General features: G+C 36.9%; 1 protein-coding gene across 4 annotated transcripts in view; it reads left to right on the top strand.

The window, feature by feature from the left end:
- TRAPPC9 (trafficking protein particle complex subunit 9) overlaps positions 1-22,171 on the top strand; it is a 458,914-nt gene that overhangs the window by 72,833 nt on the left and 363,910 nt on the right. For all 4 annotated transcript variants that reach the window (XM_085321706.1, XM_085321778.1, XM_085321550.1 and 1 more), the window contains 4 exons: positions 2,704-2,830; positions 6,092-6,224; positions 12,536-12,699; positions 19,505-19,657. In XM_085321706.1, coding sequence (XP_085177832.1) covers positions 2,704-2,830; positions 6,092-6,224; positions 12,536-12,699; positions 19,505-19,657 — 577 coding nt within the window. The remainder of the gene's footprint in view (positions 1-2,703; positions 2,831-6,091; positions 6,225-12,535; positions 12,700-19,504; positions 19,658-22,171) is intronic.

Below are 22,171 nucleotides of genomic sequence, written 5' to 3'. Positions count from 1 at the left end.
TTGACCCACTTAGGAATAAGGTGTCATTTTTTGAAAGCAGACAGAGTTATATGAAGTTATCTTAATGAACTTGAGCAGCCTGACATTCAAAGAGAAATTTCAGATATGATGAAGAGTAATAGGAATGTGGGAGAAAGCTTTATTTATTCAACTCCTCCTACCCTACCTGAGGAAAATTGAGCTAATTAGGGCCATATCTTAATGAGGAACTTTATATATTTCAGAAAAATGACTGGATTATGGTTTCACAATGAGTCTTCTGTGCTGTAATTTCTTAGTGTTCTGGATGTATTTGTATGCATTTGGTATCTGTCAGCTCTACCTTTTGACAACTTTCTGTAGTTGATTATTAAACCACTTACTGGAATTTTTATCATTCTTTTTAGAACTCTACAAGTCCCTGGATCAAAGTATTTAGTTGAGGTGAATCCTGACTAATTTGAATATATTTGACTATTTGGCCAAGTGGTAGTTCAGTGCTTTGGGGCCTGAGATAATTTAACAAAACTTCTATACCTGTCTTAAGGGTGAGTTCTCAAGTATGTGGGGTTACCTTTAATATATGTTCTAATATTTGCTTCAATCCAAGCAAAACCAGAGTGATTATGATGAAGACTGAAATTAAGTCAGTAGTAAAAAGTATACGTGTTCATCCCTTTCCTGAGGGGCAAGTCCTCAGGAGGGATTCTTGTCAAATCACATGCAATCAATTATGTTATATCATATCTAAAAGTAGTTTGTGTTAGCTGATGATTGCAATAATTATTTTGGTATCTTTGTAAAACGTACTCTGACTATGCAATATTTTAAAATAAGGAGATCACAAAAGTCCTTTTAAGTTCTTACTTACATAAATATATCCTTTTGGAAAGCAGTGATCAAGTTTGCATTTGTGAAGTGGGAATTACAAAGCTTCAGTGCTCAGATATACTGGGTAATGAAAGTGTAGCATAATAGAATTATTTTTTTACTTGAATTTTTTTGTGGTTGCTCCTGACAGCTGAGGTCTATGTATGGAATTGCGGGAAAAAGTATACAAAAAAGTAATTGCTAGAATGAAGGATATATAGCTTTTGAGTACTGTTAGGCACCATCTGAATGTTGGTGACTTCAGATCTTCGGTAAAAATGAACTCAAGAACCTGCCAAATACATTCAGCTTGCTTTCTTAAGTTTCTAGTGTGTTGGTGACTTCCCTGTTCATGACCTTAAATGCAGAACTTTATTTGTTACATAATGTGTGCATTATAGAGGTGATTGTTAATTTTCCATGAAACTCTTCCTTTTGAGGAGGGAAGAAATTCTGAAGAAGAATTTCGTTCAGTTATTGATCATTAGGAGCTGATTTTATTTAGTATCCAGGAACTGCTTGAAGAAAACTTAGTGGTGATTAGGTGGTGATTAGCAAATCAGGCCATTAAAGACTAAGTGTATGCGACAGGTCAAGTTCCAGTCAGTGGCAGGATAATTTGGGTGGTACCGTTTTCTTTTCCTGCAGTACTTACTATCAAATGCATATCAGTTTTCTTAATTCTTAATTAAAAATTGGAAACAGAAGAGTGCTAGTTGCTTGTCCTTTGTACCTAACATGAGCATTAGAGGTACACCATTCAGAAACCTATTTAATTAGAAACTGGGCAGTCCTGGGTGTTTTCAAGGGAAAGCAAGTACTAGTGTTCTGGCACTGTGCAGATACCAGTGATGATTCTTCTTTGTTTGGTCTTCAGCCTCTGTGTGGATTTCTGAGTTGCTCAAACTGTTACTTTTTATGTGTCTTTACAAAAAATACCTTTCTGATAGACTCTCGAGTTCCTATGAAGCGTTTTCATGGAACGGGGTTTAACCTAGTTGTACTTGCCTTATTAAATGATGGAGAGAATAATACTGGATAACATCTTCATAAGAAATAAATATTTAAGCAGCCACAGTGCTGTACAACAATAAATTTATTACTTCTGACAGCATGTACTGTCTTAAATTTATAAATTGAGATTAGAAAAGCAATTAATCTAGTCAGGAAAATAATACTATATTTCAAGTTTGTTAAGCAGTTTTTTTGGCTTAATTTCTTGTTTTTGTCCTATATTTTAACTTCAGGAAGCTTAGAGATTTCTCTAACATGCATTAAGGGAGTTAATAATACAGTCTCAGTGCAGATATCTAGGCTGGATAGATAGTCAACTTAGCGAGGTAAATATCTTATTCTAACTCCTAATTTAGGCATTTAAGTTAGACAATGATGTTAGACTGGCTGTGTTATCTGTAATTATACAGATTTTTCCTCCCTCTATATATTTTTATTTAAAGCTAGGCAATAGCTGCTRCTGATATTTGATTCTCACTATCCAAAATATAACCAAATATATAAATAAGATCACAGATACAATTAAATGTAGGTACAAAAACCACTTTACAGATTATATCATTTAGGTTTTTAGCTTTTTATTATGCTTGGGTATATATTTTATTTGTAATCCATATATTTTCGCATCACAGATCTTGAAACRCGTTCTTCACTATTGAATACAAGTCTTGCAGTGATTCTAGATGCATGCTTGAGTTACTAGTACTTTAAAACCAAAGCAACAGTTATGACAAATTTTAGTGAATCCTAAAAGCTTGATGATGATGTAATGTAAATGATTAAAATATAAGCATTTGCATCTCATAAGTGGATTTATATATGTAATATGACTTTTTCCAGGGTCTCTTGACAGCAGGAGTAGAATTTGAATCTCTTCCTGCAGCTCTTTCTCTACCCGCGGAATCTGGTCTCTATCCGGTAACTCTTGTTGGTGTTCCTCAAACCACTGGGCAGATCACTATCAATGGTAAGCAGTATCTTTAGTCATTCTCTTCCTAGCGAAACAGTTACATTTTTTTAAGCCTCTGTGGATTGCATATGTTTCTCTGACACAGTTTCAATTGGTATCCTTGATATATTTGCAACTCTGAATTCTCCTGAGCTTGTAAAACAACTTGTCTCAAAAAAAAAAAAAAAAANAAAAAAAAGAAAGAAAAGAAAAACCTGAAAAACCACTTTTCTATGCTAGACTTCATTAAGAACATGGCCTGTGATGCTGAAAAATCACTTGTTTGTAATGGCAGCAATGAAGAGATATTTACAGCATCATCTCTGGTATGAGAGGAAAAGGATAATGAACTCAAACTCCCCTTCATTAATGCTTTCATTTGAAAAATCTTCTGAGAAAAATTACTTAAACTTCTTCATGAGCGTGCAGAAGATAATCTTGCAGTTCGTTTTTCTCAATTAACCGTGTTCATGTAAGATTACAGAAATTTTTGTAAATTGCCTGTGTGGAAACAATTTAGCTGATGTGGGTAGTCTGTTGTAGTGCAGATATCATTTCGTTAGTAAGCCTAAATAGAATCATGTAAGTAAAGAGAATTAAAGAGCTTTTGTAGGAGACTAGCAGATCAGTATCTTAGCAAAGGCAKTATATGAGAAAATGACAGATATAACAAGAAGTAGTATTTAAGCATATTACCATTGTACAAGTTTAAGTAGAAGTTCCTGGAATATAGAATTACAGGAAAAGAACCATTTTATTAAAGTTCAGCACCAAAAGAAGAGGGCTCTGAATCTGAAAAAAAAAATTGCTGAGTTTTTCTGAAATGCTTTTCTGTCTCTTCATAATGCTATTCTCCATTTTTTTCTTCTTAAAGTATTTCAGTAAATTCAGAATAGCATCAAAGCGTTCAAAAATATTTGTGATGTTGTTGTCTGCTTTTAGTTTCACATACTAAAATATATTGCAAGTAGAGGACTTGACTTCTGCATTTGGCTGTTATTCATGTCTTAATATGAATATTGTGAGGCTGTGCTAGGCACATGTAGTAAAGACAGGTTTTTTATTAGCACTGGACGTATTTTTTCTGGAAAATTTCTAGTAATTTCTCTTCTTTACCCTATCAGTGAGTTCACAGAAAATCTTTTTGGTAAAGAAGCATGTCAGTGAATTGTCTCTTTGTGCTCTCTTTTTGACATTAGTGTCAAACAATAAATTTTCCTTCAGATATAGGCTGTGTGTATTACAGAATAGTTGGGGTTGAAATGGACCTCTGGAGATCTTCTGGTCCAACTCTGGTTCTGGTCACCTAGAGCAGTTTGCCCGTCATTGTGTCCAGGCAGCTTTTGAATATCTCCAAGGATGAAGGTTCCACAACCTCTCTGGGCAACCTGTTCTAGGGTTCCACCAGCCCTACAGTGAAGAATTGTTTTCTTGTGTTCAAATGGAAATTCCATGTATTTCAGTTTGTGCCCATTGCCACTCATACTGTTTGTGGGCATCACTGAAAAAGAGTCTGGCCTCATCCTTGTGACATCCTCCTATCAGATGTTTATACACATTGATATGTTCCCCCGAGTCTTCTCTTCTCCAGGCTGAACAGTCCCAGCTTTCTCAGCCTCCCCTTGCATGATAGATGCTCCAGTCCCTTAATCATCTTTGTGGCCCTTCAATGGATTTGCTCCAGTCTGTMCATGTCTATCATGTCATGAGGACCCCAGCACTGGACACAGTACTGTAGATACAGCCTCACCATGGCTGAGTAGRAGGAGAGGATCACCTCCCTCGACCCGTTGACAATGCTCTGCTTAATGCAGCCCAAGATGCTGTTGGCTTTCTTTGCCAGGAAGACACATTGTTGGCTCCTGTGCAACTTGGTGTCCCCAGAATCCCATTGGCCTTCTCTACAAAGCTGCTTTCCAGCTAGTTGCCCCTCAAGGTTGTAGTATTGCAGGGTTATTTCTCCCTAAGTACAGAATGTGGCATTTCCCTTTGTTGAACTTCACGAGGTTCCTGCCAGCTCACTTCTGCAGCCTGTCGAGATCCCTCTGGTGTATCAGCCACTTCTCCCAGCCTTGTATTGTAGGCAGACTTGCTGAGTGTGCGCTCTGTCCCATCATCCATGTTGTTAATGAAGATGTTAAACAATATTGGTCTCAGTATCAACAACTAGTAACTGGCCTCCAGCTGGACTTGGTGTTGCTGATTGCAGTCCCCTGAGCCTGGCAGTTTAGCCAGTTCAGTCCAACTCACTGACCACTTACCTAGTCCACACTTCATCAGCTTGTCTATGAAGATGTTCTGGGAGACAGTGTTAAAAGCCTTGTAAAGTCAAGGTAGACAATACTCTCTGCTCTTCCGTCATCCCCTGAGCCAGGCATCTCATTGTAGAAGGCTATCAGGTTGGGTGAGCATGATTTCACCTTTCCAAATCCATGGTGACTGCTCCTGATCACCTTCTTGTCCTCCATGTGTCTGGAAATAGTATCCAGGATTAGCTGCTCCATCACCTTCCCAGAGATCAAGGTGAGGATGATCGGACTGTGATTCTATGGATCTCCTTTCTTCCACTTCTTAAAGATAGGGGTGGCATTTTCTGTCTTCTAGTCCTCCAGTATTACTTGGTAAGAAATCAGTAYTGAGGTAGTTTTTTGTTTAAATAGAACATTTTTTTTTCTTTAGTGACTGTAACCTTATAGTAAAGTATGATAATGTGACAATCAAAGAATGAGCTGCCTTTCACAGGGGGACTTCATGTGTGTGTATGTATTTTGTTCTGTGAGTTGTTTTGTTTTTTAGACAATTCGTTTGCTTTAGAGTTTTTTTCTTTTTTAAGTTTCTGGATACAGTTGAGGCCCTTTCCTATTAATATTTTTAGAGGAAATGGGCAACTTAACATGTGTTGAAGGATGAGAAGTTTTGTGTACACTGGTGGATTAGGTGACACGCTGTTGTAAGATGGTGGTCTGTACACTGACTTGTGATTATAGAAAACGTTCTGCTGAGTGTGGTGGGCTCTATTTTTTGTTTTGCCTGTCATATCTACAAAAATATGGATGTGTGTTATTTGTATGACGCGATGTTTTTATAAATATTATCACTGTTTAGGAGATTGAAAATGTTTATATATTCTGTGTCCTAATAAGATTCTGCCATAGAGAAGGTGGTGATTTGGATGGTGGAAATACTGGTAAGATCTGACTATTAAACTTTTTGTACATTTAGACCTATCAGAAAACCAAATAATTTCATAATATACTGGGGTTTTATCCTTAAAATCAGGTTATCATACTTCAGTTTTTGGAGTCTTCAGTGACTGCCTTCTGGACAATCTGCCAGGAGTCAAGACCAATGGCTGTACTGTTGAAGTCATTCCAGCTTTGCCAAGGCTGCAGATCAGTACTTCCCTTCCGAGGTAAGAAACTGAATAAAGCGGGGATTCTGTCTCTGCTATTGTTTATCATGTAAAAAATTAATACAGTTTAATTCTAACTTTTACATTAGAAATGTGAAACCTAATTTGCTTTTTTTTTTGTTTTACTGGTTGAACTCTTGGGATTCTGTAGAAAATGTATTGAGATCTAATTAACTGAGGGAGTGTACTGGTTGGTCCTTATTAAAGAAGACTTTTTAGAAGACTGAATACTAAAAATGCTAAATATTTGTAAAATGTAGAGATAAACAAACACAAAAAGTGTATGTTAATGTAGGATTGTAAGAGGAGTCTCTGGAAGTCATTTGATCCAGGACCTTGCTCAAAGCAGGGCCCCCTTTGACAATAGATACGACTTTTAAGGTTAGATCRGGTTGCTCAGGACATTATCTAGTCAAGTTTCAGATATCTCTATGGACAGTGTTTCCATCACCCCTCGGGGAATATTTTCCAATGTGTGATCATCTTCACTTTGAAAATTTGTGACACATCCTCATTCATCACTGTGCACTTCCAAAATGAGTGTGGCCATGTGCAGTCCGTAGGTGACAGACGACAGCACTAAAAATCTCCTTCAGGTCTTCCTCTTTTTCAAACTGAACAAACCCAGCTCTTTGGATCCAGCTTTTTTGGGTCATATCATGTGCTCCAGCCCCCTAGCCATTTTGAATACCCCCTTCTGATCTTCAGTATGAGTTTCAATATTTTCTTTGTAGTGAGGAACCCTAACAGCACTCCAGAAGTGATATTTTTAAGAAGTACAAGAATTAACTAAAATACCATCTTTATACACTCATGAAAAAGACACGGTAGTTGTATGTGGGTTTTAGGTTTTTAATCATAGAATCAGTAAGGTTGGAAGGGACCCTGGAGATCATCTAGTCCAATCTCCCTGCTCAAGCAGGGTCACCTAGAGCATGGTAGACAGGGTTGCATCCAGGCGGGCCTTGAAGATCTCCAGACAAGGAGACTCCACAACCTCTCGGGGCAACTTGGTCCAGTGCTCCGTCACTCTCCTGGTGAAGAAATTCCCCCTCACGGTCAGGCCGAACTTCTTCTGCTTCAATTTCTGCCCATTGCCTCTTGTCCTGTCACACGAGACAACTGAAAAGAGTTTGTCYCYGTCCCCTTGACACCCTCCCTTCAGGTACTTGTACACATTGATCAGATCCCCCCTCAGTCTTCTCTCCCCCAGGCTGAAGAGGCCCCGCTCTCGCAGCCGTTCCTCGCAGGGCAGGTGCTCCAGCCCTCTGATCATCTTTGTAGCCCTACACTGGACTCTCTCCAGTAGCTCCATGTGTCTCTTGCACTGGGGAGCCCAGAACTGGACACAGGATTCAAGATGAGGCCTCCCCAGGGCTGAGGAGAGGGGCAGGATCACCTCCCTTGACCTGCTGGCAACACTCTTCCTAGTGCACCCCAGGAGACCATTGGCCTTCTTAGCCACAAGGGCACATTGCTGCCTCATGTTAATTTGTTGTATACCAAAGCTCACAGATCCTTCTCTGCAGAGCTGCTCTCCAGCAGGTCAGCCCCCAGCCTGTCCTGGTGCATGGGGTTATTTTTCTCTAGGTGCAGGACTCTGCACTTGCCCTTGTTGAACCTCAGGAGGTTCCTCTCTGCCCAGCTCTCCAGCCTCTCCAGGTCTCTCTGAATGCGAGCACAGCCCTCTGGTTTATCAGCCACTCCTTCCAGTTTGGTATCCTCAGTAAATTTGCTGAGGAGGCACTCTATTGCTTCTTCTAGGTCATTGATGAATATTTTGAACAAGACTGGCCCCAGTACTTAGCCCTGGGGAACACCACTAGCCACAGGCCTCCAGCTAGACTCTGCACCACTGATGACGACCCTCTGAACCTTTCCTTTCAGCGAGTTCTCAATCCATCTCACTGTCCACTCGTCTAACCCACACTTCCTGAGCATCTCTAGGAAGATGTTATGGGAGACAGTGTCAAAAGCCTTGCTGAAGTCAAGGTACACAACGTCCACTGCTCTCCCCTCATCTACCCAGCCAGTTGTTCCATGAGAGAAGGCTATCAGATTGGTTAAGCAGGATTTCCCCTTGGTGAATCCATGCTGGCTACTCCTGATCACCCTTCTTCTCCTCCATATGTCTGGAGATGACATCCAGAAGGAGCTGTTCCATCCCCTTTGCAGGGAAGGAGGTGAGGCTGACTGGCCTATAGTTGCCTGGRTCGTTTGCTTGTTTGGGAAAGAATTTGACTAATCCCACAATAATAAAAGTGCTCATAAGACTGATCAAATTCAATTTTTCGAACTTTTCAAAAAACACGAGCTACTTACTTGTGCACTAAATGAATTTCTATTGTTAGAAATTATGCATATATTCTCACTGAAGTTGATGAGAGATTTACTGTCATTTCAGGAAGATTAAGATTTCATTTTCGGGAAGATTCTTTTTAGAGACTTGTTTTTCTCGTTATGTGCCTTCCTGATTTTTTTTTAACTGTAGAATTTGCTTACCTAAATTGTCCTAGGGGGATATATATATACCTATTTTTTGTTGCATTCTTTAATATGGTTTACTTAGTAGAACAGTTGGTTCAGTTCTGATTTTCCCATACTGCATTCTGTTTTTCTAATGTGGAGTGGGCTCTATTAATGGTGTCATGTTACAAAGATATAAAAATAATATCCTGATTAAGACCATATGACAGCAAAATAATAAAACACAGCAATTGAGCTGCACGTTCATGAATTCCCTGTAACGTTTTTTCTAGATAGGGCAGTCTGTGTAGTTTAGTTGTTATCAAAATTAATACTGGATAGACAAAGTTATGAATATATTCAAAGACATGATGAGTTGAAATACAGAGGGAATTGCAAATATTCTTAAATGACCAGAGTATTCCCACCTGCTGAATAAATGTTCAACTGATAATGTGGAACACCAACAAGATTTCTTTTCTATCAGAGCTTTATCTTCGTTTCCACTGATGTTAACTTTACTCTTAGTTTCTTCAAATACTTTAATTTCAGTGCTGAATCTCAGTTCCGAAGACATCCTTGGAATCCAGACATGATTCTGGCTAAATTTCTGCATGCTAGAGAGCCCTGTGGTTACTGTCACTTACTCCCAGCCTCTACAATATCAGCAAATTAGCTCATACAGTTCTCTTATCCTTTGGCTGCCCTGGAGAATGGGATATTTTTAAAAGATGTAGGTGAAGAAACGAAAGAAAGAAGGCTTCTGATATACTGGCAGCAGGATGAAATCCAAATGTGATTTCTTTCCTTGCATCTTCCTGATTTGCTTTACCTGCTTTGTTTTACCCTTCATCCATCTTTTGAAGGGTAAGATGGATCTTATCAGCACTTGGTGTCTCAAGTTGTATTTGTGAGAGGAAGTCTGTTCCTGGTGGAGCATGTTAGCTTTTATAGCTGGTTGCCCTTGGATCCTTCTGCGGGGACTAAGCTGACTTTTTTTCCCTTCTCATCAAATTTATTTATTTTTTTTTGAAGTATTTCAGATAATCAGTATGTATTATGTCACTTCTTTGGAGATAAAAACGTTGGTCTGTAGGACCAGATTTACATGATTATGCTCGCTAAAAGCATATAGATTATTACTATCTCTTCAGTAAATGACTGATGTAGCAGTAATTTTGGGGCACCAGTGATTTTGATAGTAATAATCCCAAGTCTTTCTAGGCATATTGCAACATCTATTTAGAAATATAAACAGATTTATTTAACTATATTATGGAGGTCAGTTTTAATAAGCTCAGTTTAGCAGAGACTGCAGTGAAGTTTGCTGTTTGTTGAGAATGACATTCTTTTAAAGTATATACATATATATATACATTACAATGTATATAAAATATAAATAAATCAGTATATATTAAAAATACAAGAATATCTGTCAATGAATTAACATAGTATTAGTTTAACACCCCATAAAGTAAGAAAACAGCATGAAGACAATGACTTTGTTTTGGTAGAACTGCAAATACGGTATGGATAAAACTATGGATGATTTCTAATATGGATGAACTTGGATAGAAATTGGTTATTTCCACAGGAACTACAAATTTTTGAAACTGCATGACAGTGTTGCTATGCTTGAAGTCTTGTTTATGGGCAAAGAGGAAATGTACCATATATATAAAGCCAAGAATTTTTTATTTGTTTCTTAACTATCTAATTCAGAATCATTAGTCCAGATGTAATTACTACAGAAGAAGAAAGAAAAAGAAAGGAAAAAGAATACTCTATACAGAGAAAGAATCACTAATAATAATACACATAAAATTATTATGGATACACTCCCAAGTTTCTACCCATTTTCCTGGTGTCATGCATATCCTTCTACTGCTCCTCTGGGTCCTCAGGTTGGTCTCTTCAGTCTGGTTGTGGTGTTACAGTGAGTCGTCAGCATCTGGATTCTTTTGCTGGGAGGAATGTAGCATTGATGCGTTGATGGTCTCATGTTCATTACTGCAGGATACACTTCAGGTTGTTTTTGTGTTTTCTAACAGGCTGTTACACCACACTCTTTCTTCACTGGTTTGCAGTTCCACGCTCCATCCAAACTTAGTAGATACAGTGTTTTTTTCCTATGTTAGGTACTTGTTCTTTGTTTACTTTGTCACCCCCTGAACGCAGGTTTTGTGAGCTCTATCTGCTTTTCTTTAACTGACCATTGGTGCGTTGTTTATAGCCACGAGGTCTCTCTGGTGGCAAGCCTGCGCCCCGTCTCTTGTCGTCTCATGCCAGGACTCCTCTGTGCTGCATCTGCTGTCTTCACTTCTCAAGGCCTTTGCCTTGGGGCCTATATTTCTCCTTGCTACATCATTACGTTATAGATAGCGCATTCTACATAGAATTGCTACTTGTTACTACTGTCTGTATAAAACTATGGTTTCTCCATTGAAAGATGAAGGGTAAAACAAAATTAGGCATAGGCAGCTGGTCAGAAGAAAAATCACTGCTACAACTAAACCAAGTCTAAACCAAGTTACAGGCAGGGCAAGACTGATTGAGAGAAAGGCAGCCTGGAAAGCCTCAGTCCCAAGGCCTTCCAAATTCAGAACAAAGCCTGTGGCTTACTGTATTATTGGGCTATGGGTTTACAATCCTTGGACAGATGAGAGGTGAGACAGTGCTCAGTATAAGAAGTTCTATTATGGCAAAGTATGTGTAAGATGAATTAGCTTGGACTCAAGTTTAATATATACATTGATACAGTCAAAATAGCCATTCTTTTCATTTATTAGTACACAATTCCTTGATATTCTTATCTCAGTACAGAGGGAAAAAAGAAATTCCCTCTTTCCTCTCCTACTGTCTCTCCTGTATTTCTGCCCATGTTTCAGAGTGTAGTAATGACAAGGATTTACCACAGCAAGCTTTAAGTGATCAAAAAAATGCATGTTTTATATATTTGTCGTCAAAGACGCTTCCTAAAAGACTAAGACTGCAGTGATACTTGTTTGTGGAGGAGCTTATCTTGTAGTAAGTTAAGAAAGGACAGATAGCAAAAATACCTGCCAAGAGAAGTTACTGAACAGGGGGTTGACAACAAATTTATCAGTCATTAATCTCAATAGCTTTTGCCCTTGTATCCTTGATCCTGTCTGGCTACTTTGCGATAGCATGAAAAATACGGTCAGAAATTGAACGTCTGCCCATCTGTCTTGTTCTGCAATTCTTCTTCCCTCATTCAGGTTCCTTAAATAGTTCATTTATATTCACTGTTTCATCTTTCACTCAGTGATTTTCTTCCAGGATCCACTGCTATAAGGCTTATGCCCTCAGCTGTCCACTAAAACTGCACTCTCCAAGCTCTTATTTTACTTCTTCCTGGCAAAGTTCAAGGTTATTGCTCAATTCTCCTTTATCCAGGTGCTGTCATAGGCCTATGTTTATCTACTATTTCAAAAATTGACTGATTTAACACATTTGTTATTTTAAAATCAAACTCTGGACATTGTTTTAATAAATGCATTTAAATATTTAAATGGACTATTTAAATAATTAAATTTATTATGGTTTTGGCTGTAATTTATAATAAATTTTCATAGTTAGAAATACATATTTTATATTGTTTGAAATGTGAATTATCTTATGCATAATATTAACTTTTGTCTTCACTAGCTCTAAAAAATGGTCCTAGCTAAAATTAGAATGGAAAGTAATATCTAATATCTTGCAAGATTGTAGAGCAGTAGCTTGTCAATCTTCAGAGAATGGTTAATAGAATATAGTAACTTGAACAAGCTTTTGACATGTTTTTCGTAATATTTGGCTTATGTGTTTATCGCTGTCTGTAGGTCTGCTCATACGCTTCAGCCTTCTTCAGGGGATGAAATCTCCACTAATGTGTCTGTCCAGCTATACAATGGAGAGACCCAGGAGCTTATTATTAAGTTAGAAAATATTGGAACAGAACCTTTGGAGAAACTAGAGGTCACAGCAAAAACAGTCAACACTAAGGGTATGTATGCTGATATATGTTTAGAAATAATGATTGCTTTTTCTTTGATAAGAGGGGGACTACTTGCTATATGCTTAAATCGAGGCAGTTTTGAATAAATATTGTAATCACTGTTAAGTTTGATTATATTTGTAGAAACATGGAAATAAAAGAGGATATAAAGAGTATAGAAAGAAAATGAAAGAAAATATAGAAACATTTGTGTGTTGAAGGGTCACCAGCTTTTTGGAATTCAGATTTCATTTTAATGTCAGTTAAAAAAAATCCTAAGGCATAAATAGTTAAAAGCAGGAATCTTGAACCTAAATTATTTTCTCCTTATGCCTAAATACTGTGATTACTTAATTAAATAAATTATCATTAACGCTAATGTGTAGGTGAGAGAGTGGAAGTAAATAAACCTACTTCTCTCACTCAGATAACAATAAGAAAAGGTTGGATAAAACATTAAAAAACAAGGCAATGAACAAAATAAGTTATTATTAAGATTAAAAGAGTAATTGAAGGTAAAGAAGAATTACMGTACATACTCCTCCAGCTTTCACTTATTTCTTCTAAGATACTCTGTGTGTATTAACATTAAAATGTAATCTGTAGAGTGAAGCTCAGTTTTGTTTTGTGATGTGTTTTTGTAATTTTTGGCTTGTCCTGTAAGGCATTGTTATAAAAATGATAACAACAGAAGAATTACCAGTGAAAAGCAAGATAATTTTTACATGCTCTGAAAATAGCATGTTTTATGGTAGGATTTTATTCTATCAGTGCCAGAGTGATACCTGGTGATTTTTGCTCAGTTCGAGTATATTATTTATATTTATATATATTTATTTTTTCAATAAAGAATCTTCTTGTCTTAACTTAAGAGAACAGGAGTTGTCAGTCATCCAAGAATAGATTTTCTATCCAAGACTTGTTTGCAAGACTGATTTTAAAATCTGAAAAGTTTAATGAGTTTCTAGTTTTATTTTAATAATTTCAAGGTACTCCTCATATGCTAGGTGCTGTATGTATATAATGGAAAGACCAAATACAGCACATGTATTGAATAGTGAAAAATATGGGCCTCAGAATCAAAGATGTCAATGAGACTCTTAGTACATAACACTTTGTTGTTAAACTTGGTTCAGAATTTTGAAAAAGAAATTTTTTCCAACGATTATAACTAGCACAATTAACAGTTATAATTATAACTGAAAACTATATTTTAAGAAATGGAGGGAGGAGAAAAAGGAGAAAAGTTGACACATTCAACTGTGACTTCGGTAAAACTTCAATTTTGCTTCATCCTTTCATGTTCTCTCTATATAGAAAGTCTTTATTATAAACTCTCCTAGTGTATTTGACAGTCTTTTAGGTGCTATTAAGCATGATAGTAATTGTCTTTATCAGAAAAAGGTTCTTATGAATAGCTAGCAAAAATAGGCATACCTGTATTAAAAAAATGCAACGCAAATCACCTTTTCTGAAAAACAGGAATGAGACCAAGCTTTGAGAAGTGAGGAATGAAGTTTGTGCCAGCGCCAGAAAATACGTTTACGTATCACATGTATTGAAAAATGCCTGCTGTGAGAATGATAGAATCATAAAAAGTATGGATTGGAAGAGACATCAGGAGGTGATTTTACCCAACCTTCCTTTGAAAACAAGACTTTATATTAGGTTATCCAGGGTCCTGTCAAGTTGATCCTTGAAGATATCCAGAGAAGCAAATTCCGTCACTTCTCTAGGCACCCTATTCCGATGTTTCATTTTTCTCACAGTGAAGAATTTTTTTCTTATATCCAGACAGAATTTCCCCTGAAAAAATTTGTGCCCGCTGCCCCTTGTCCGGTCACCACGCATCCTTGTATGCAGAGTACACACGTCTTGTCTGTAACAGCTTTTCAATACTGCTAGAGAGGGGTGAGGTTTCCCCTGAGCACTCTCTTGTCTGAACTGAACAAACCCGGTTCCTTCAGTCGGCCTTCATAGACTAAGTTCTTCAACCCTCTAATAATTTTAGTGGCCCACCAGTATTTAAGGGTCTGTCTTGTTCTTTGGGGACCAAAACTGGACACAGTATTCCAAGTGTGGTCTAACAAGTGCCAAATAGAGTGAAATATCACAGAATCAAAAAGTAGTTAAGGTTGGAAGGGTCCTTTGGAGATCATCTAGTGCATACCTCCTGCTCAAGCAGAGTCACCCAGAGCACATTGCCCAGGTTTGTGTCCAGACAGGTTTTGAATATCTCCAAGGACAAAGACTCCACATCCTCTCTGGGCAACCTGTTCCAGTGCTCTGGCACTCTCGGAGCAAAGAAGTTTTTCCTCATGTTCAGACGGAACTTCCTGTGTTTCAGTTTGTGCCTGTTGCCTCTTGTCCTGTTGCTGAGCAGCACTGAAAAGAGTCCAACTCCATCCCCTCTAGAGCCTCCGTTCAGATATTTATACGCATTGATAAGATCTCCCCTCAGCTTTCACTTCTCCAGGCTGAAGAGTTCCAGCTCTCTCATACACTTCAGATTTCTGTCTTCAGGTGTGTCTGGTCATATGTGCATTCAACGTACATGTGTGTGTGTTGCATTCAGAGTTGCAATAGCATGTGGAATATTTTGGTCTTATCCCTCTGAACTGGCTGGAAAATGCTCTTGCCATTCCGTTTCTTTTAGCTATTCAGCTTGAGAAGCAGCATTTGTTTTGGCCGTGTTCTACCCAGTATTCACCGTTCAGCTGTATACGGTCTCTTTTAAAATTTCTATATTGTTTCTTTTTCCCCTCTACCTTTTAAACCCTTTTCCTCTCCACTTCAAGTGTTTTAATTAAATTGCCTATAATGCTGTTAGAGAGTCTCTGGGCTTCCAGGCTGAACTACATCTCTATATCTTCCTGTGATTGCTGTATAAATGTATACTCCTAAGAAATTCAGAACGCTATACAACCTATACACAGTTTCTCTGATGCTTTACATTGTTTGCTTTGTCTGCAGATATACGCTTAATGTTGCAGTTAATAGAGGATTCTGTTGCATCCTGTTGCATTCTCCCACGGAAAGAAAAAGGCACAAGAACTTAAGAAATGCCCTCCTAGGGCTGACAGTCTATCTGGCCTGGTATTCCCAGTGGCTTTAGGGGATGCTATTTGGGGAGAGCATGCAGGTCTGGCAGCTTTAGGGTCTATTTCTGTTGTGCTTCCTCAGCATCCATAGTATCCTTACCTAATCCTTTTTAGTAGCCCTCTATGGACTCTGTGGACCATTAATTTGTCTAATCCTTTTATGATTCTGTGATTCTATGAACTTCTGAAGCTTCTATGATACTGCCTACTTCTGCCTCCTGTAGCTACAGTTTCCAGAAGTTCGCTTCCAACTGGATAGAGAAGTACTGTCTCTGTTTCAATCTGATCTACTGTTTTCATAAAGTGCTCCCAGCTCTCATACCATGGGATTTAGTGAATAACGATTCTGCATTCAGCTTGTGTGCCACCTTGTGATTTTGTAAACCTGAGCCATGACTGAAGGGTYCTGACATGTTTTAATTGCTTCTCACATGGCTGCTGCTTCCCCTCCTTGATAAATTTGATTGCCCTTCTCTAACTCCAGTATGTGCTCCWTGCAGTGCAGAGACCAGAACTGTGAGCACCATTTATGACATGAATGCACCAAGGTTTTACACCCACCTTGTGTAGTTCTCAGTATCTTTCCTAATGATGACCAACATGTTTTTTTTTTTTTCTCAGCTGCTGCTGCATGCTGCGCTGGTGATTCCAGCAGACTGTCAATGGTGACTCCACAGTTTCTTTCTGGAGCTGTAACTGCTGCTTCCATGTGCAGCATAATTTAGGCATATTTTTCCTTTAAAAAATCCTCAGATTTTTTTTCTTAGCTACATTACTTTACCTTTATGTATATTGAAATTGATCTTCTTGCGTACTTGCTTGGTTTTGTGAGGTCCTTTTGAGTTCCTTGCCATTGACATTATTACTTTCCTAAATGAATTTGAAATCTGGTCAAGAAATGTCTGGAAATGCAGCTGATCAAGTGGTGAATTTAACTTGCAAAGCAATTTAATGCTGTTATTAAAGAAATGACTTTGACTACACTGTTGTTATATAAGATATCTTATGAAGACAAAAAGAAAATTACAATCTTGGTAGTCCATAAATTCTACACCTTTATCATCTATGCAATTGAAATATTAGTACTCTAATGTACAAAATACGAAATACACATTGCTAGTGTAATTTGAATTTGTTCATATTTAAGTTAAGCAGCTCTTAGATTTCTCATTTTATGTGGTTTTGTTTGTCAACTGGTTATTTTAAAAGCACGTAATTTTGAACAAAATGGTAGGTGGGCATGTTATGGCTTATTGTACATAGCATGTGCACTTGTGGTGGTGGGAAGGCAAAAATACTTAATTATGACTCATCATAATGGCTTAAACATTATTGTTTATCTAAGTGCCAATAAAAAGTTAAATAATTTCAAAAAAGAATTTTATAGCTATATCTACACTGATATATACCATTTGTGTGTCTTTTGAAAGAGAGATAATTAGGAAAATGAACCCTTTGAAAAGAGAAATAGCAAAGAAACAGATCTACTTGGGATCCTAAGTTTGAGAAGAAGTGAGGGATAGTTCTTGTGATCTCAAAATATCAGCAATTCTATGGAGTTGGTTTGTGCAAAGAGCTAATGTGTTTTACAGACCCCAAATTCTGTTAAGAGTGAACCTGAAGGTAGATTGTGGGTAGGCTCCTACGTGACATTTGTTGTTCTCACTCAGGCAGTCTTTTCAGTTGTAGTGTCTTCAAATAAATCTCTCACTTGATGACATTACATTTTGGAAACAATTTATTCTTCAAATTGGACTTACTCTCCAGTGTTTGTCATATGTCATTCCTCTTTGCCTGCACTGAGGAAGAATAATCCCTTTAGCCTACTACGTCTTTATACATCAGGAAAAAGGGATAGATATTGCTGTACTAGTTAAACTTCCTTCTTTTCTTGAAAACAAAAGAAAATTAGAATGCTGTGGTCACAGCAGAGTCAGTAGGGGAGGTGGAGATGACTACAGTGAAACAGAATTATTTGCAGGAATTTTTATTTTTATCTCATCTTGATTCTTACAGAGAAATCCATTGTATCGATTTGAAGTGAGGAATAACAAGGCAACAATTGTCTGTGAGAACGATATTCMTCAGGAAATGCAGTTATCATTTAACAGAAATTAAATGGGAAATTGTTTACTTGTTTCTCTTTTTGTCAATGCAGTTGTTTCTGGGCAAATTAACAAATTTTGAGCAGGAATTCTAATTGTTTTCTTTTTAAAATTCTTAATTCTTGTTTATATTTGTTGAGCAATCCTGCTGCCCCATCTGCACATAGAGCTTAGATGAAGTTTTATGCAAGCTTGAGAAATGCCAATACACAGTACAGTAGGCTGGTACGAAGTCAAGATAGCATCTGGGGCTTTGCTATTGCCAATTTATGCAAAGCAGTGTTCAAATTGTGATTAAATGAACCTTTAGAAGAATCCTTTAGTATACTTTACAACAGTATGTATTGTTATGAATTAATAAATATCTTTTTAGGATGCTTGCAGTCTAAACACCACGTTTACTTCATGTATTAATAGACTTCTACAGTGCTCATCATTGTACCTTCTTGCAAATATTAATGAATTTATGGATTGAAAGWGAAGCACTGAGAGATTAAGTGATTTTTTTGCCCAGGATCATTCAAGAAGTACATTAAAGAAATAAGATAGTAGCAAATATTTCTTGGGTCTATTTAGTGTCTGAAATAGTATTAATTCTGCAAAAAGTGCTGTGTTACTGTATCATTCTAGTGTTTAACAACCTGTTTTTTCAGTCTAAACATTTTTAAACTTTCTCTTACGTGAAATTAATAGAATATCACTGATGGCTTTTGCTGAAGGTACTTAAATGCTTAGTTTTAAATGTTTAGTTTTTGATGTACTTCAAGTTTGAAATAGCACATAACTAACACAACATTCTTTTTCCTGAAGTGGACTGTTCTCTGCTCTTCCTTATTTCAAACTAGACCTTTTTAATGTTATTGGAGTACTAAAGAGATTGAGTAACTGGAGAGAGTATCTCAATGTATTCATGAGCAATAAATTTTCCTCAATGTATTTTTTGACACTTCAGATGTAGCAGAAAGCAACTAATAATGACAGCTGACATTTTTCATGTGGAGCAATACTAATTTATGACACAAATATCTTTTAATGCAACTCATCCTGTCTGGCATCATCCTTAATGTTTGGATCTAGTATACATCTTTCTGCATCTCAGTTTTGAGAAGGAACTTTGTTTTAATAGAAGCGTGAAAGGGAATAGTCTTCCTAATTTTCTCCTGAGCTCAGTAAGTAACTACGTAATGGTGTTGCAGCTATGTCAGAATTTTAACTGCCTTTTATTTGGTGTAATGTTTTGATGAGATGGTATTTGCATTCATCTCCTGATCAAGAGACTGTATCATTCAGAACCATACAAACTTCTAGTTCCCCATAAAGCTATATTCTTGAGTATTCGGAGTATGCGTATTTCATGCTGCACATTGTCACACATTTTCTCCTGGTAGTGTTGTTGAGTTAAATTGATATTTTCAGCTTCATCGTTTCGAATGTCAGTAACATGGCTTATGTCTTGCTAATGTTGTATTTGTTTTTAATGAGTTAAATCTAAATGCTTTAGAATTTAAACAGAAAATGACAGATCAGTTAATAGTTGATGTAACAGTAACGAAAAACATTAACAAAGTTGTTATGCTCATGGAATATTTGCTTATTTTTTAAATATAGAGAAGTTGTATGGTGACTTCTTGAGTTGGAATCTAGAAGATACCCTCTCCCAATTTCCTCTAAAACCTGGGAAGATTGCAACATTTACTGTAAATATTAAAGTGAAGCTGGACTTTTCCTGCCAAGAAAACCTTCTACAAGATCTGAATGATGGTAAGTTTTTCAATTTCTTCTTGGTTAGGAGTATTGTATTTACTTCTGAAAAGCACCTACATCAACTTGTCATGGTGTTCTGTTTTAAATATGGTGCATGATGTGACTATATGTTTTCTTACTTGTATCTTTTAATGTAAMGGCATAGATCTTCAGTCAAATGTATTGCTAGAAGACTGAATTCTCGTGATGGCTTTGGATATGAGAGTTTGGCCAAACTTTTTCATTGTGAGATGTTGCCCTTAAATCTTTCTTGACAGAGAGATCATTTTTAACATGCCTCTTTGTGGTATCTTTATCTTATGAAAACAAAGAAAAATAAATTTTGTAAACATCAGTGGGTGTTTTCAAAGAGAAATGACTATTAAATCAATGATTCAATTATCTAATATTATAGAATTCTTAATCATGGCTGACTTCCAGCATTTTGCCAGAAGTGACACACTGAAACACAGAACATAGTTCCCCTAATATTTATAATGTATAAGAAATTTCATTTGGCTGAAGTCATAATTTCTTTTGAATCGAAAAAAGAACAATGCTTGCTTGTACCAGAATTATCCAGAATTAGAAGTATCAGATACTTATGCTAAGGATTTCTTCTTTGTTAGAATATAAAATCTTACAGAGTATTTGCTGTACTCTGTATATTTTAGTCCTTCATATTTTTTTCAGCTGGTAGATTTAGTTACACAGATTGAATTAACTGCAAAACCCAAGATATTCTTGTATTTTAATAAATAAAAACATATCATAGTTATAATTTGGATTCTTTCCCAGGATCTAATTGCAGGTATGCATAATTGATATAATTAATTTCTAAAATTCAAAAAGTTGCAGTGTGGAAAWGTAGACCAAGCAATTATGCGCATAGCTTATTCAAAGTAAATAGGACCGAATTCTGTGAATTATCTTGCAAAGTCATATAGACTGAAATTATATTAATTGCTGATAAAGATTAAAAGACTTCTTGTTTTTTAAACTTTCCTAGTGTAAAATACATACATTAGCAAAATATTTTAGGGGTTCTGAACTGCACAATAGTTACAGTTTTGCTGCAGTAAACCTTATTTTGAAGGACTCTATTTCTCAATTATTATTATGCTATAGATTTTTGAAAAGATTCAGCGGTAAAGGTGAGAAGGAAAGCTTGAGACTGGCTTTGAAGCATGGAGGTTTTTTCTAATTTTAAACTAAAAATACAGATTTTTAGCCTTGATAATTTTTTTTTTAATTTTCCTCCTGAACTTGATGGTTAGAACTTTTTTGAAAAGCTGTGGTGGGGTGAGGAAGATACCTTGATATTGTTATAAAAACACAGATGTTAAGAAACTGAGGCTTTGAGAAATGCCCTTGACAGGAAGTGATTTGATAATTCCAAATTACATGAATTTGTCCCCCAGAATAAGGGGAGGCAGATCTGTTTGCTGGTATCTTTGGATGATGTGTCTTATGTGTACTTCGAAAGTATTAATAGAAATGCTACGTACATTGCCTTTTTTAGCTGTTTGTATAACTTTTCTACATAGATTTTGAATTTCACAAGCWTTTCACAAGTATCTAGTACTTTCTAAAGAAGTAGGTTACAATCCTAATATGAACAGATGGAAAAGCCAATGGCTGCTATGACATGACTTATATTGTAGTTATGGGACCTTTTTCTTCAAAGACCAGATTTACAATAATAATCAGAATACTTTTGTCTTTTGAAAATAATGCCCTGAGTAGGGTGTCTGTTATTTTGATCTGTTTTCATTTGATGCTAAAATTGCTTCCTTTTACGCTGTTTGTAATTGCAACATACACAGAAAGGTTAAATTACAGATATTTCTGATGATAGTTATTCAACTGGAAAGTAAATTAAGTCATTAGTCAGAATTGCTGATGTAATTTTTGCATGTTGATGTGTACTGTCTGCTAAAGAAAAATGTTAGATGTCCCTTTAGATTAAAGGAAGCCAAAATACACAAGTGACTGTACAGGATCAGATCGAATGTCCATGGAGCGCAGTATCCGGGCTGTAACAGTGGCTGAGATCAGATGTCTAGGGGAGAATGGAGGGGAGGTCAGGAGCGTACGTGCTGCTCTCCTTTCCTGCGTGTGCACTCCAGCTGCGGCGGCTCAGGAACTTCCTGAGCCTGACACGATTTCTCTGTAGTTAGTCATTCTCCATGGTTTTCTCTTCATAAAATTTTCCAGTCTCACTCTTGAGCCCTTCATAACATCCTGAGACAAGAAGATCCACAACTAAATTGTGTTTGTCATCAGCCTTGAGTCTAACGCCCCTTTACCTGTTGTGTTGCAAAAAACAGCTAAAAACTCATCGTCTACACCTCTAACCTACCCTCGTGGTTTTGTATGTCTCATATTACCTGTACAGGTGTCTCGCTTATGGGCTGCAGATTGCTTAGCAGCCTAGTTGTAAGGAACTGTTTGTGTATCAGGGACATTTGATCAGCCTTCTTGTCCCTTTTCAATCTTTTTTACATTTTATATCCTTGAGAGAGGCTATAC

The sequence above is a fragment of the Rhea americana genome, unplaced genomic scaffold, assembly GCF_003343005.1.
Source record: "Rhea americana isolate MKP2758 unplaced genomic scaffold, rheAme1 scaffold_0, whole genome shotgun sequence".
NCBI lineage: Eukaryota > Metazoa > Chordata > Aves > Rheiformes > Rheidae > Rhea > Rhea americana.
This window is presented reverse-complemented; position numbering and strand designations above follow the sequence as displayed.